The sequence below is a fragment of the Sorex fumeus genome, unplaced genomic scaffold (assembly GCF_029834395.1).
Source record: "Sorex fumeus unplaced genomic scaffold, SorFum_2.1 ptg000043l, whole genome shotgun sequence".
NCBI classification, from domain to species: Eukaryota; Metazoa; Chordata; class Mammalia; order Eulipotyphla; family Soricidae; genus Sorex; species Sorex fumeus.
Window position 1 is genome coordinate 26,135,001 of NW_026606100.1, and position 17,083 is coordinate 26,152,083.

The window sequence follows — 17,083 nt, forward strand, 5'->3', positions numbered from 1 at the left end:
GCCAGGCTGAAGAACTCCGTCACCTGTGTTCCTTTGAGCCTTCCTCCTCACGGCTCTGCTTCCCACTTGAGTTCTAAATATCCTAGGGCATTCTTTTCAGATAAACAACCCAGAACCAAGAAGTCACCCACTACTTCCGTGTGCCCCTTTGGTGTGTGTGTGTGTGTGTGTGTGTGTGTGTGTGTGGCCTGAATGAGCATCCAAGCTGGTCTCTCCTGTGTCTGGCACATTAAACTGTGGGCTCATCCCCCGACCCGAACCTGTGGAGGTTCCAGTCTGGGGTGTCAGCTAACACAGCCCTGTGAGGAACCCCTGCTGCCTCTGCCAGCCTCCCTTGGGGGGCTGCCACAGCCCTGCCTCCCTCTCGCTCCTGGCACTTGTCTTCTTCCAGCTGTGTCCGACCACCCGAGGCAGGAGCAGGGATTCAGGGCACGAGTCTCCACCCTGCTACTGGGTGGCACCAGTCTCTTGTCGTGCAGTGCACACGCTCCTCTCCATGGCTGGCCAGCCGCTGTTTCCTTCTTTGTACATTTTTTTCTTTTGCAGGAGGGTGCATGTCTGGTGGTGCTCAGGGCTTCCTCCTGAGTCTACTGTATCCCAGGACCACTCCTAGGGGAGTTCAGGAGACTGATAGGGATTGAACCCCAGTCGGTCACATGGAAGGCAAGCACCTGACATGTTATACTATCTGGCCCCCAGCCACCGATTTCTACATGAACAGCTACTATGACTGATTCCTCCTACTGGTGAAAAACTGGCACCCTGGCTCAGAGCCTGCCCCAGCTGCTTTCTAGAGAACCTAGAGACACATTTCTGTTGTTTATACCTCTAGGTACTGAAATCAGAGGGGCAAGGTGCTATTATCTAGGGCAGCCGGCCTGCTTGAACCACACTGGCTAGACAGAAGCCAAATACAGATGCCCTGAGGGTCTCGCCAGCCCCTCAGTCTCAGCCTCTTCTGACTGATCCCAGAATCTGGCACGAAGTCAGGCTTGAGTGTGAGCCTGGGCTCGCAGCTCTCCAGCTCACCTTCCTCTCCTTCCCGCCTGCATTTCAATCAGCCGCTCCGACACAGCTCGCTCCCGGTCAGTCATTCTTGGAGAACATGAGGGGCTTTCTGCTCGCTGAGGAGAAACCAGGGACAACATCCTCCCGAGAGCTTAGACTGACTGTCTGGAAGCCCACCCTGTGGAACCCGCATAGAAGCTGAGGACAAGCCCATCCTCCCTGGCCCTTCTTGCTGGCTCTTTGTCAATTCTCTTCTCCATTGAGCTCCCCTAGGGCTGTGATCCAGTCCACTTCCGGTCTGAGTGTTGCCCAGAGTCATTCATCACCCCCACCCGCTGTGCCATTATCCAGAGAGAGCGCTTCTCTGGGGACCAACTTTCAATTGGAGGGAATTGACCTTTCAATTTGTGTCATCACCCCCTTCACCCCACACAAGGTAGAAAACTTGGAAAATACTTAGAAAAACAGCTGAGAAGCAATGCAACAACAGTGTGCAAAGTTAATACTTCATCAGCCTAAATGACTGTTATGGACAATTTATTTGTGTTTATAATTCTTCTTGATGTTGATCCGGTAGATCACAAAATGCTTCCCTCCTATTGAATTCAGACCTCACACTGTTTTAAGTAATTTTTTTGAGTTATTTTGGTTGAGTTCCTGACTTGTTGGGCACAAAACCTCCACCCGACCCCACATTCCACTTCTCTTTTATTCTACCAACCCCAACTCACTCATGTCCACCTTAGTCTGGAATTTTCAAGGTTGGAATATGACATGTCTGAGTGTGTTTTTGTGAGAATGGAATCCTATACATTCTTTTTAGTAACACTGGTTTTGTGTAACCATGTACAACGGACACCTTTCTGTCTACATAGTCACCTCCAACTTTATTTTTAATGGCTGGATAGTTTTCCAGGGAAAGGTGCATCATAATTTATTCAGCTAACTCCTGCTGTTAAACATTTAAATTGTTTTCAATTCTCTCTGCTTCACCGAGCATCCCTATAGCAAGAGCTCTGAACACTTCCTTAATTAGTTCCCCAGGATAAACTCCAAGAAGTGGAATGGCTAGATCAAAGGGTGTTTGCCGGCTTAAAAGCTTTTAACAGGAGTGACCAAATGGAGAGCTCAGACTTGCACAATGACACAGACCCTTGAGGGCTTCCTGTGAAGCCCACCAGACAGACCCTACTAAACTTGAACCCAGTCACACACAACATCCCCTCCCTCACAGTCAGGCTTTCCAAAAACAACTCACCCAACAGCGGGGCTTTTCGCCAGTAACCATCTCGGACCTCCACGTAGTCATACCAGCACAGGCGGCTTTTAAACAAGTCCATGGCGGTGAAGTTCAAGATGATCTGTGAAGAGTGAAAGGGGCTGAGAAAGACACTTCTTGCATGCCAGGCTTTCTCACATTACTCAGACCTCCCAAGCCACAGTAGGAGGGTCTCCTCAAAAACACTTACAGGAAGCCCCGTGACATTAAATAATAAACCACAAGCAAGATTGGGTGGGTAAAACAAAGAATCTGGGTCCTTTAGTTTTTAGCTCTGTTTTTCTAAGTATTTTCCAAGTTTTCTACCTTGTGTATTCTTTGGGGTGAAGGGGGTGATGACACAAATTGAAAGGTCAATTCCCTCCAATTGAAAGTTGGTCCCCAGAGAAGCGCTCTCTCTGGATAATGGCACATGGGGGTGATGAATGACTCTGGGCCCCACTCAGACCGGAAGTGGACTGGATCACAGCCCTAGGGGAGCTCAATGGAGAAGAGAATTGACAAAGAGCCAGCAGTTTTGGGGGTAATGGAGCTATGGAAGTCATTAGGCGGTTTGCAGAAAGCAAGAAGATGGGGCAAGACTCACTGAAATTTGGGTTTGGGGAGGTTGTAAGGGGCCAAAGAAACCTTAAACCTGGAGATATAAGAAGTTCTTAGAACATCATCAATAATTTTATAGGATATGGGGTTAGCCCCAGTTAATCTGAGCCCCTCCAAATCAATGTCCCTGTGTCCATAACCTCACTATTCTGAGGTGAATATGTCAAATAACTGTCCTATAGTGAGCCTATAGTTTGTTCTAATCATAGTCATTCATCTATATGCCGACCCATACATACATACCTCTGTACATCTACCCATATGTACATTGTCCATCCATCCATCTGTATGTTCATACATGCATTCATCTATATCTACACTCCATCCATCCATCCATTCATCCATCCATCCATCCATCCATCCATATATACATATATCTGTATGTCCATCCATATGTAAATGCACCCATACATCCATCTATCCTTCCATCCAATCATTCACCTGTGTATTCGTCCATCCATCCATTCATCTGTCTATCCATACATACATTTATCCATCCATTCTACCAGTTTGCCCACCACCTACTTCATGACAATCTTTGTTAGTCAATTATGACAGAAAGATCAGTTAGTGGGGTTCTTGCCCTTATGGGCCCTAGACAAAGAGGAAAGAGCAGATGCATCAGATCAATCAGAACATTCTGGAAAGAGAGAAGAACTGAAAGGGCTCTCTGGAGCGCCAGGGTAGGGGAAGTAAGTTCTGGAAGGCACTACTGAAAGGCTTCTCAAAGGAGGTAGCATTTGACACAAGGGATGTATGGGTCCAGAGGGAAGTGAAGAAGGGTAAGAGCACATTGGTGAAAGTGGACTAATATGATCAAAAGAAGAGATGTGTGGAAAACTGAATTGCAAGCCCTAGACCCCAGTCTATGTGTCTGGAATGAGGGAGAAGGGGAAGAAGAACCAAGGCTGGAGGTGAGGGATCAGACTGAAGGGGAAAGAAGATCTGGGGAGACCATGCAGATGCACCTTTTCCCTCAACACAGGTGGGGCTGGTCCACAGGACTGTCCTGCAGCTGAGGGGAGAGAGGATGGGCTTCTCCTCTCCCTTTAGCCCAAGCCACCATGTAGGGTGCTCTCACCTTTGTTCCGTCTATCCCCACCCTTATGCATGCATGCTCCCCCACTTTACCTTGATATCCCCCAGTCCCTTTTTGATCAAGAAGCCCCTCTGTTTCTGAGGGATGGAGGTCAATGTTTCCAGAACCTTACCAGGCAAATCTAAATTGTCCTCATGCTCTATGGCCCCCTTCCCTGACCCTCTCCCCCTCTCCTCTCACTGTTCTTCGTCCATGCACCTGGCTTCCCTGTTCCCCACTAATTATGAGGGTGCCTGAGATGAGCAGTGTGCTCCTGGAATCACCCCATCACCCAGGTGTGACCCCCAGAGTTCCCTCTCCCTTTCCCAGGCTGGCTTGTCCCCACTCCCTCATCTGACTCTTTCCCCTGCAGAAGCGACTCCTGACCCCTATCCTGCTCTGCCCCTGCCCAGGCCACACGTGGGGACTTCCAGATGAATCTGCACCACATCTCAGGTTTGCCAGAACCTCCCTGTGTGTGCTGAGGAAATGTCCTTGCTTCTGGGACTCCCAAATCACAGATGAAAATTTTGCCTTTCCAGAGTCTCCAGGGCCCAGCCTGTGTATGCCAAGGTCCCATGTGCTCTGCTGTGCCCATTCTCCTGACCCTTGTCCTCCTGACCAAGTCTTACTGGGATCATGCAGCTGGACCCCGCTTTCCCTGGTTGGAACTCCCCCTCTCCCACCACCACCTCCAACAATGACAGCAGAGCAGTGTGAGAGTCTGGCAGAAGGGAATTTTCACCTCCCACTCACTAGCGCTGGAACCCCGGGGGCAAATCCTTATCTCCTGGAACCCAAGTTTCCTCATCTGTAAAAGCAACTTACCTGCCAGGGAGGCTGTGGGGACCGGAAGCACTGGAAACAGCTCATAGAGAGGATGATGCTGTGCCCGGCACACAATGATGTTTCACAGAGGGAAGTACCTTTTTTAGGGTCACTGACATGGGTGCTACGGGGCAGGGTCCCTCCCCAAGAGGCTTTGTCCAGTGGTGTGGGTTTGATGGGTTCTGTGATTGGGCCTGGGGATGCAGTGCTTAGGTCCCAAGGGGCTGGGGGCCACCAGGATCACACTCCAGGGAGTTTAAAGGGTCAGGGATCAAACTCAGATCCTTGGTCGTGTTAAGTATGTGCTCTACCACTTGAGCTATCTCCCTGGCCCAGTACACAAAGATTTTAAGTATTCAAAGAGACCAGGGACAATTCTTGGGAAAAAGAAAATGGGAGGAATCAACCTCCCGAACTTCAAACTGTACTACAAAGCAGTAATAATTAAAACAGCATGGTACTGGAACAAAGGCAGAACTGCAGACCAATGGAACAGGGTTGAATACACTGACATCTCTCCTCAATCATATGCTCATCTAATCTTTGATAAAGGTGCAAGTAATGTGAAGTGGAGTAAGGAAAGCCTCTTTAATAAATTGTGTTGGCATCACTGGACGGCTACATGCAAAAAAATAGGCTCAGAACTCTGCCTAACACCATGTACAAAAGTAAGATCAAAATGGATTAAAGACCTCAACATCAGACCAGAAACCATAAGGTACATTGAAGATAAAGTTGGCAAAACCCTCCATGACATTGAAGCTAATGGTATCTTCAAAGATGCCACGCCACTGGCCGAGCAAGTGAAAACAGAGATAGATAAATGGGACTATCTTAAGCTAAGAAGCTTCTGCACCTCCAAAGAAACAGTGACCAAAATACAAAGACAGTCTACAGAATGGGAAAGGATATTCACCGAATACACATCTGACAAGGGGTTGATATCCAGGATATACAAAATACTGGTTAAACTCCACAAGAAGAAAACATCCAACCCCATCCAAAAATGGGGCAATGAAATGAACAGAAACTTTCTCAAAGAAGAAATCCGAATGGCAAAAAAGCACATGAGAAAATGCTCTACATCATTAATCATCAGGGAGATGCAGATCAAAACCACAATGAGATACCATCTCACACCTCAGAGACTGGCCCACATCAAAAAGAACAAAAGCAACCGATGCTGGCGTGGATGTGGCGAGAAAGGGACACTCCTTCACTGTTGGTGGGAATGTCCACTGGTTCAGCCCTTCTGGAAAACAGTATGGACGATTCTCAAAAAATTAGAAATTGAGCTCCCATTTGACCCAGCAATACCACTCCTGGGAATATATCCCAGAGAGGCAAAAATGTATAGTCGAAGTGACATCTGCACTTGTTTGTTCATTGCAGCCCTCTTTACAATAGCCAGAAACTGGAAGGAACCTGAATGCCCAAGAACAGATGACTGGTTAAAGAAACTTTGGTACATCTACACAATGGAGTACTATGTAGCTCTTAGAAAAGATGAAGTCATGAAATTTACATACAAGTGGTACAATATGGAAAGTATCATGCTAAGCGAAATGAGTCAGAAAGAGAGGGATAGACATAGAAAGATTGCATTCATCTGGGGGATATAAAGTAACAAAGTATGAGATTAATACCCAAGAATAGCTGAGATCAGCACCAGGAGGATTACTCCATAACTTAGAGGCCAGCCGGGTATCCTAGAGGAAAGGGCTATTCAGATAGAGAAGGGAGCACCAAATAAAGGATGTTTGGAGGATCCTCCCAGGAGGGGAGATGCATGTCGAAAGTAGACTATGGACTGAACATGTTTGCCACTCAATGCCTCTTTTGCAGACCACAACACCCAAAAGGAGAGAGAGAACACAGGGGATTGCCCTGCCACAGAGACGGGGGGATGGGGGGATGGGGGTGGGAGGGATATTGTTCATGGTGGTGGAAAATGGGCACTGGTGGAGGGATGGGTATCTGATCATTGTATGATTGAAACCAAAGCACAAAAAATTGTAAATCTACAACTTTAAAAAAAATAAAATAAAATAAAGGGAAAAAAAAAAAAAAAAAAACAAAGAGACCAGGGATATGGCTAGTAGTAAAGCTTATATTGATAAAATATATTATCCATATTTATGATATAAATAATATAAATTTATATATAAAGCTTATACTATGAAGCTTGATGCCCTGGGTTTGATTCCTGCCATGACACACACAAACTATTCAAGCAACATTGCAGGTTCACTCGGTGCATCACAAACCAAACACAACATATGCTCTCTGCAAGGGCCTGTCATGATAGGCACAGAGCCTGACCTTCCCTGAGGCAGATCTTGCCTCACAGCCAGAGTTCAGGGTCAGGAGCACTTTCTTCCTTAAGCTGTCCTACACTAAAAGATAAAGTCAGTACCAAAAAACAACAGGCCAGGAAGCTGGAGAGAGAGTACAGTGGGAAGAGCACTTGCCTTGCATGTAGCCAACCTGGTTTGATTTCCAGGGACTCATAGGGCTCCCCACGTTAGAGCACAACTGGCTGGACAGGACTGAAATCTGGGGTGAAACCTGAGCACACCAGGAGTAAGTTCTGAGCACAGTTGGGTGTGAACTGCCCCCTCCCACCCCAAATAAAACAAAACCAAGAAGACAAACAGCACAACAACAAAACCAAGCCAGCTCACCCATCCTACGTGATGGTCCATGTGCCTGTGTATGTATAATGTCACTTCTTAAAAACAAGACTAATGGTAATGGTTCCTTCTCCTACTTGCACTTTAGAATCAACTTGGAAGCTTTTGTTATGTCTATTTTTTTAATGTCGTTGGCATCCAGTGCAAAACAAATATTCCTTCTTCGATTCCTCAGACTTCCTAGGGGCCAGCAGGGACCTTTACTAAAATCTGAGTCTCTTGAAGACAGGGATCACAGCTTAGATTTCTTTCCGCAGATTTCCTCCACAGTATTTGCATTCAAGCAGAAGAACTCAGCCAATATTTGCTAGGAGGGTTGCAATATAACTCTTCTGCCTTTGCTTTCTAAAATTTCAGAAAGGAAATGTTATTATAACTTCCATGGTAACAAATTCATGATGTGAATGAATGGGATAATTATTCAGGCTAATTATTTTAAAGAGTATTAGTGAACCCTAAAGACCATAGGGGAAGAGGAGGTGATACTCAAATCAATCAAGTTTGCTAATTACTAACAGCTCTGGGGAAGGCTGGGTGAAGCAGAGATTGGAGTAATTGGCATAGGAATTTCAATGATGGATATTCTCCCTGGCCCTGGTTAACAATAATAATTAAGGCTCGCTGAATCTTACCCAGTTCAAACATATCACATAGCCTCTGCTATGTAGGGCAATTTAACAATTTGGGGATTACCAGAATCTTTCCCTTTCCTCCTCTTCCTTCCTGCCTCTTTCATTATAGCCTGCAGCAGGCACAAGCACAGAATCTCATTCCAAGGCAGACAGACTGGCCTGGAGACCCTCAGGTTCAAGATGACAACCACACCAACAGAAACGCTTAGAGTCAGAGAAGTCTAAGTCAGAGACTTAGAGTTATGCCTGTGGGTGCTATCCGTGCATGGTCACATATTCATGTGTGTATATGCATACATGTAGGGTTGTGCAGGTGTGTTCACACGTGTGGGTGTGTATACACATGTGTAAGTGGGTATGTGTGCCTATATGTATACATGTGTTCCACATGTGAGTGTGTGTACTTTTGTGTGTGCACATGTGCATATAGGTAGGTACATACACACATTAAGCATCCAAGTTCTCAGAGTCAAACTGACTAGATTCAAATCCCAACTCAGCAATAAATTGGGTAGCTTTTGCAGGTCCTATTCCTTCCCTGGTAAAGGTGTGGTGAAAGCACCAATCACAGGAGGCTCTATAAGGATTAAACGAGAGAAACCACGTAATATGCTGAGATAGTACCCACCTACAGAAAATGCTAGAATAGCTCCTAGTGATACCCTAATCACACCATTACTACACTGTGTTTAACTTCGCTTTCTGTTGAGGAGGGTAATATCCAGCTGTGCTCAGGGTTTACTCCTAGCTCTGTGCTAAGGACCACTCCTGGCAGGACTTGGGGGACCATATGGGATTTCAGGGATCAAACCTGTGTTGGCCGCGTGCAGGGCAAGCATCCTACGTGCTGTGCTATCACTCCGGCTCCTATTCAGTCCTGTTTAACTTAACATTTAAACAGACAATTTTGAGAAGATGAACTGGGAACAGCCACAATCACACACTGTAACCCCCAGAGGCAGGTTTTTCATTTGGCCATTTCTCCATCCACACGTTCATACAAGTGCTTACTGTTGCCTTGGTATCACGGCCGTGTGAGTGCTGGAGGCCTGAGGGTGAACAGACTCTGGACTCTGGCCCCTTCCTCCCTTCCCTGCCCCCATTCCATCTCAGAAGCACCACAGCCCACATTCCCAGCACCCTCGGCCCCTTCTTGGCAAACCTTGGCAGCCGACACCAGAGTGGACGGGCCAGTGCTGCCTCTCCTCTGAAACTATCCAGTCCAGCCACCACGATACTGGGAAGCAGAGGAGGATGGGTAGATTGCAGGAAGCTAGACCCAAGGGACAGAGGGGGACTGCCCTCTCAAGGACAGCTGTGCTCTAGTTTGAGACAACATGAAGACTCTATGCCTTTGGAAAGGCACCCCTCAAAACAAGCCCAGAAGCTTCAAAGTGCAGAAGCCCCAAGCCCCAGTTCAATATCTTACTATGAATTTAGCTACAAATAGATTTACCTTTTTTTTTAAAAAAAGAGTAAGGTAAAGGTAAAGGTAAAGGCCCTCCCGTTGATCCTCGATTTGCTCGAGCGGGCCCAGTAACGTCTACATTGGAAAGAGTATTAACTGAAATTTTCTTTCTTTCTTTCTTTCTTTCTTTCTTTCTTTCTTTCTTTCTTTCTCTCTTTCTTTCTTTCTCTCTTTCTCTCTTTGGGTCACAACTGGTGATGCTCAGGGGTTACTCCTATCTCTCCACTCAGGAATGACTCCTGGCGGTGCTCAGGGGACCATATGGGATGCGGAGGATTGAGCCCAGGTTGGCTGCGTGCAAGGCAAACACCCTCTCCACTGTACTATCACTCTGGCTCCGAACAGATTTACTCCTAAGAGGATTCCCAATGGATCATCTTTGGGTCACTGGAAAGAGATCCCCACATTGGGCTTGGCGCTGGGTCTCAGAATCTTTAGGGTACATGGAACCTCAAAGGGATATGCCCATTTGGAATTTGCCCAACTCTTAAGTGGCACACCAGGACCGTGGAATCCCCTGGGGAGCTCAGAACTCCCCTCCAGGGACTGCAAAGACCTCATCCCTGAGTTCCATCTCCAAGAGAGGCAGCCCCGCCCAGTCCACTCTCTGCCATGAGCCACCAAGGTTTGCCAAGAAGAGGCAGAGGGTGCTGGGAGCACAGGCTGTGGTGCTCCTGAGATGGAACTAGGGCTGGGAAAGGAAGAAGGGGCCAGCCATGGAGCAGGGCCATGCATCCGCCCCTGCTACCTTTAATGTGTCAAGAAGTTCTATGAGGGCCCTTTGCCTTCTAGCACCTTCAGATGGCATGTTTGTCAATGTCAGAGAATACAGTCCTCCTCTTTGTTTCACAAACTGAGTTTGATTCCTAAGTTATGCAGACACTGAGCGCCTGAACTCCATTTGAGGGAGTTCAAGCTGCTGCATGCATAGGGCAGAAATAAATAATGTTAAATAAGCAATCTTGGTCTTGTAGTTGGCGAAGGACAGGTGGGCGTTACGAATACTTTTCCCAGCTTCTGCCGCATCTACCAGTACTTCTGCTCTTCTCTCTTTGAGGTCTTCCTTGATCGCATCTCTGCACTGTTTTGCGAGCTCGGACGTTAGCTTGCGGTTGCCTGAGGCATGTGCCAAACCGAGCTGGCGAATTAGCTCAAGAGTTTTTGAAGACAGGCTTTTTTTTTTCCCTTTATTTTATTTTATTATTTTTTTTAAGTTGTAGATTTACAATTTTTTGTGCTTGGGTTTGATTATACAATGATCAGATACCCATCCCTCCACCAGTGCCCATTTTCCACCACCATGGATAATATCCCCCCCACCCCCATCCCCCCATCCCCCCTGTCTCTGTGGCAGGGCAATCCCCTGTGTTCTCTCTCTCCTTTTGGGTGTTGTGGTCTGCAAAAGAGGCACTGAGTGGCAAACATGTTCAGTCCATAGTCTACTTTCGACATGCATCTCCCCTCCTGGGAGGATCCTCCAAACATCCTTTATTTGGTGCTCCCTTCTCTATCTGAACTGCCCTTTCCTCTAGGATACCCGGCTGGCCTCTAAGTTATGGAGTAATCCTCCTGGTGCTGATCTCAGCTATTCTTGGGTATTAATCTCATACTTTGTTACTTTATATCCCCCAGATGAATGCAATCTTTCTATGTCTATCCCTCTCTTTCTGACTCATTTCGCTTAGCATGATACTTTCCATATTGTACCACTTGTATGTAAATTTCATGACTTCATCTTTTCTAAGAGCTACATAGTACTCCATTGTGTAGATGTACCAAAGTTTCTTTAACCAGTCATCTGTTCGTGGGCATTCAGGTTTCTTCCAGTTTCTGGCTATTGTAAAGAGTGCTGCAATGAACAAACAAGTGCAGATGTCACTTCGACTATACATTTTTGCCTCTCTGGGATATATTCCCAGGAGTGGTATTGCTGGGTCAAATGGGAGCTCAATTTCTAATTTTTTGAGAATCGTCCATACTGTTTTCCAGAAGGGCTGAACCAGTGGACATTCCCACCAACAGTGAAGGAGTGTCCCTTTCTCGCCACATCCACGCCAGCATCGGTTGCTTTTGTTCTTTTGAATGTGGGCCAGTCTCTGAGGTGTGAGATGGTATCTCATTGTGGTTTTGATCTGCATCTCCCTGATGATTAATGATGTAGAGCATTTTCTCATGTGCTTTTTTGCCATTCGGATTTCTTCTTTGAGAAAGTTTCTGTTCATTTCATTGCCTCATTTTTGGATGGGGTTGGATGTTTTCTTCTTGTGGAGTTTAACCAGTATTTTGTATATCCTGGATATCAACCCCTTGTCAGATGTGTATTCGGTGAATATCCTTTCCCATTCTGTAGACTGTCTTTGTATTTTGGTCACTGTTTCTTTGGAGGTGCAGAAGCTTCTTAGTTTAAGATAGTCCCATTTATCTATCTCTGTTTTCACTTGCTCGGCCAGTGGCGTGGCATCTTTGAAGATACCATTAGCTTCAATGTCATGGAGGGTTTTGCCAACTTTGTCTTCAATGTACCTTATGGTGTCTGGTCTGATGTTGAGGTCTTTAATCCATTTTGATCTTACTTTTGTACATGGTGTTAGGCAGAGTTCTGAGCCTATTTTTTTGCATGTAGCCGAAAGACAGGCTTTTTTTGTGGCTATTTCTCTCTTGGCGTTCCTCGCACATTCATGGAGGTGCTGAACCAGTCGATCGTATTCCTCGTCAATGTTGTCAACAATGGCATCTTCCCATGTTGCCGCAATAGTGCTAAAGAGCTCCCAGTTGGTGGTTGTTCTGGGAGTTCTCTTTTTGAACTTTGCAGCCCTTTCTCCCCGCTCTGTGAAGTAGAATTTTTCACGAAGGAGATGGTGGTCCGATCCCGTTCGAAATTTTGGGACAACAGCGACATCGGTCAGGCAAAACCTTCGATTGACTATGATGTGGTCTATTTCATTGTGGAATCGTCCACCAGGAGACTCCCATGTCCAACGTTTAGATTCTGCCTTCTGGAACTGTGAGTTACCATGGATGGTCTTGGTCGACATGATGAACTCAGACAGTCTCTCACCCTGTTCGTTCCATTCTAGGCCATGGGTCCCGATGTGAAGTTCTTCAATATTCAGGTCTCCCAAAGAAGAATAGAAAGAGCTATGCTTGGAATATCACGTTTCACTCAAATGAGAGAAAAAATCCGGAGTTCCGACATCCGTCGACGATCAAGAATCAGGGATGCTGTCTCATTTGCCAAGGTGTCAAAAATCAGATGGGCTGGTCACGTAATGAGATTTAAAGACGACCACTGGACTAGAGCTGTTACTGACTGGATTCCACGGGATGTCAAAAGACCGCGTGGTCGCCCACCTACCAGATGGTCAGACTTCTTCGTGAAGATCATGAATGATCGGTTTGAGGCTCTTCATGTTCCCAGAGCGAACAGATGCCACTGGGCTACACTAGCACGCGACAGGGACAAATGGAGATGTTACTGGCGCCCGCTTGAGCAAATCGACGACTAACGGGAAGTGAAGTGATTAAGTGATTAAGTGAAATAAGCAATGCCAGTGCCTGACATTGAGTGTCTGCTCTTACATGATGGCTGTTACCACTCCAACTAGGACTATTACCACCACCACCACCACCACCACCACCACCACCAACACTACCACTGCAGGCCTCACCCAATTCAAGGAGCTTTTGTCTCTTCCTGGGGTGCCTTCAGACTTACCTTTTCTCCTGGAGTGACCGATATCCTCCAGACGCAGTGCGTGTAGGAAGGATAGCCATTTGGGAAACCCGGTGCAGAGAAGTTTCCTGTAGAGTCCTGCAGGGTCTCCCCGCATGCTGCACAAGCAAAATGACAAATGTGACCCCAGCACATGCACCAGCTCTTTGCCAAGAATCTGGCTTTGCAGGTCCCGGGCAAATACACCCTTCTGGTCCGCTGGCAACCATGCCCAGGAGACAGGCATCTTCCTGGTGAATGGAAGCAAAAAATAAGAACCTGGGCACCAAAAAAAGTTGACAGCCCAGGGATTTGCTCTGAGAATCTCAGGACTGAGCCCAACCCAGAGCTGGGTTTGCATCTCAGCTCTCTAGCCCACTGTATGTGGGCAGCAAGTTTCCCAGCCTTGCTAGGTCTTGTGAATGGGTATCTGTGAGATACCCATTGAATGGTGAGACCTTCTGAGGGGGATGAGACCACTGCCTGCAGTTGGTGAAATGGACTCTACCAGGCTTTCATAGTGTTGTCATCCAGAGACAATCAGCAACTTCCAGCAAGAAAACACAAAAGAACGCCTTGAAATCTGTCTCAGCTGTGAGTTGGAATCTTACCTACAATTTTTTGTGCTAATGGCCTTGGAAAGGGCTATAAATAATCATGAGAACAGAGAGAAATTACCAAGTGGGGAAGTTACAATGGTCTAGAAAAGGCAATTCTGCCCTTGAATGTTTCCAAGGGTTTTGGGTGATACCCAGCGGTGCTTGGGCGACCCTGCAGGGACTCAAACCCAGGCTTCCCACATACAGAGTCTGCACTCAGCTCATTAACCTATGTCTCAAGTCCCTGCCCATGAATGTTGGAAAGCTGACTGGTAAGAGACTAGGACTTAGTCCCACATATGGGAAAAATAGCTCCCTATCCATCCGCTGCAAAAAAAAAAAAGAAAGAAAGAAAGAAAGAAAGAAAGAAAGAAAGAAAGAAAGAAAGTAGTTGTATGAATATACTTGGAAGCTAGAAGCTGCAAATTTTATTTATACCCCTTCCACCTGAGGGGTTCAGGTCCCAAAGACATTGGTTTGCTGAGTGTCCCTCCCCTTTAGGGGTTCTCTTTGAAGTGCAGGAAACAAGCCTCCAATGCATCTTTCCTTCCTTGCACTTGAGCCTCATTTGCAGCTACTACTTCAATTCCTTGAAGCTGCAGTTCTGTGAGCCACAGGAAGGGAGAAAGGCTAGTCACTGGCCTCAGGAAGTCCTGGATTTCGGGGCTTCAAATATCGTGTTACTGAACAACTGCCAGGCATCTTGAGGATTATGCCTGGCAGTCAACACCCCCAAGGGTTGCATGGAAATTATTTTAGAATAATCATCAACATTCTGCAAGAACAGATACTTTACTATATGGCTCCAAGACATTTACCAGCTGCTTAAAATCCTTTAGGGAACTGAAAGGAATATACATTATAACTAACTAAATATGATGGCATCTCCCAGGGAATGCTATAGGGTTTCTCTTTCAATTCAGCAAGGCTACATGATACGTATGCCCTGTATTTCAGCCTTGGTACACCCCCAGATGACTAAGAGCTGGAAAGACATTTCCTAGACTCTCGTGACAAAGCAAGGCCTACACGATCTACAGCATGCCCCATGATCCCACTTAGGAGGACATTATACCCTGGATTTCTAGAATGAACCAATTCCGATAGCCTGTCTCATGATCAACTGTGTTTACTGTCCAGGGGATTGGAAAAGATTGCTGGACCTGTTGATAATCCAACTTCTCTCTTTTTTCCCAAGCCACTATCAGTGGTAAAACAAACAAACAAACAAACAAACAAACATAGCTAGGTAAAGGTAAAGGCCCTCCCGTTGATCGTCGATTTGCTCGAGCGGGCCCAGTAACGTCTCCATTGGAGACTTTGTTGTTACTGTGTCTGGCATATCAAATACTCTAGGTAGCTTGCCGGGCTCTCAGAGAGGGGCGGAGGAATCGAACTCGGGTCGGCCATGTTGGCTGCGTGTGTAAGGCAAACGCCCTACCTGCTGTGCTATCGCTCCAGCCCTAGCTAGAGTGTCTAATATTTTGTCTGGAAGCTCAACAGCCTGAAGGGGTGGACATGAGCTCCCACAGGGCCATTGGAGATGTTGCTGAAGTTGAGGCAAAGAGGCAAAGATGAGGGGCCAGGACTTCTAGGCAGGCAGAGAAGCCAACACCAGCTCAGACTCTGTTCTCCCTGTGTCCCAGGGCAGATTACTGCCTCTACTCTGCAGTACCCTGGAGAGGCAAGGAGAGCCCCTGGACCAAAGAGGAAACCTCATTCGTGGTACAGAAGTGCTTCTACACCTGCCTCATGAGCTGGGGGAGAAGGCAACTGGAATAGAGAAGGGATCACTAAGTCAATAATGGTTGGAGGAATCGTTCGGGATGGGAGATGTGTGCTGAAAGTAGATAAAGGACCAAACACGATGGTCTCTCAGTATCTATATTGCAAGCCATAGGCCCCAAAGTAGAGAGAGAATATGGGGGAAATTGTCTGCCATGGAGGCAGGGGGAGGGTTAGAAAGGGGGAGGGGTGTAATACTAGGGACACTGGTGGTGGAAAATGTGCACTGGTGGAGGGATGGATGTTCAGTCATTGTATGACTGAAACTCAGACATGAAAGCTTTGTAACTGTACCTCATGGTGTTTTAATAATAAATAAATAAATAAATAAATAAATAAATAAAAGAAGCACTTCTACCTTCCAGTGTTTAGCAAGTTGATGTTCCCTCAAGTACCTTCTTCTTTATCTTCCTGCAAAACACTTGGTCTTTTTTTTATTTGGAGGAAGGGGGCCTCTCAAGCAGGACTCAGGGAGCCCAGGGGCCACTCCTGAGTGATATCTGACCAACCTGGAGGGAGAGTTCAATGTTCATGCCGGGGGGGGGGGGGTGTGAAGCTTCTCAGGTTCTGAGGTACTGGGGGCCACCAGGGACACCCCGCTGAAGGGTCAGCAGTGCTGCAGATCAAACTTGGGTCTCCCACATGCAAAGCATGTACTCTGATCTCTGTGCTCGCTCCTGAGCCCCATACCCTCCATTTGCATTCAATCAAATCTGTAGTATAGAAAGTCGAAGGGGTCTATTATCAAGAGGTATGCACTATTCTGAGACTCCTGCTCCCTACCACTTCACTATGTTTTCTTCTGTACATCAGGGTGTGGCCAGAGAATTCCGAAGCCTTCCTTGAACTGTAGATTCAAGAGTGAATCTACAATTCCCTTGACCTCCAACAGCAGCAGCAGAGCAGAAAGTCTGGCTGCAGACATGCAGTCTTGTCAGGTTCCCCAAGGCATTTTCCAGCAAGGGGAAGGCGTGCTCAAGGAGGGGAGCTGTGCTCTGGGGGTGCTCAGGAGGCTCCGAGAACCCCCCTGACAGTTACCTGGGCATTTGTAGAGCTTCCGGGCTTGAGCTATGTCTCCCTGACTGAGCCGCACACGCTGGCCAATAGGGGGTCTAACACCATTGTCATCTCGACGGGGTAGGATGGTATCCAGGAAAACGCCTCTAGAAGGAGAGAAAAGGGAGCAAGAAGTGGGGAAGGGAAGACAAGGCCGTCAGACATCTGTGCTGGGATTACAGTCCCTGCCTTGCTCGAAGCCCGTCTACATTCCAACTCCCTGGCCTGCCTCTCTCCAGGCTGACCTGACAAAGGAGGCTGCCTCCATCCATCAGGCATTTCGGCATTCCGTTCCATCAGCTGCCTCCTCACTTTCCAATGAGAAAATGAGGTTAAGCAACAAAA

The 17,083-nt window shown here is 47.0% G+C and overlaps 1 protein-coding gene across 1 annotated transcript in view; it reads right to left on the bottom strand.

Moving 5' to 3' along the window:
* TLL2 (tolloid like 2) overlaps positions 1–17,083 on the bottom strand; it is a 130,140-nt gene that overhangs the window by 30,012 nt on the left and 83,045 nt on the right. Inside the window, exons 8-10 of the mRNA XM_056120778.1 lie at positions 16,721–16,845; positions 13,302–13,417; positions 2,267–2,369 (exon numbers count right to left, since the gene is read on the bottom strand). Coding sequence (XP_055976753.1) covers positions 2,267–2,369; positions 13,302–13,417; positions 16,721–16,845 — 344 coding nt within the window. The remainder of the gene's footprint in view (positions 1–2,266; positions 2,370–13,301; positions 13,418–16,720; positions 16,846–17,083) is intronic.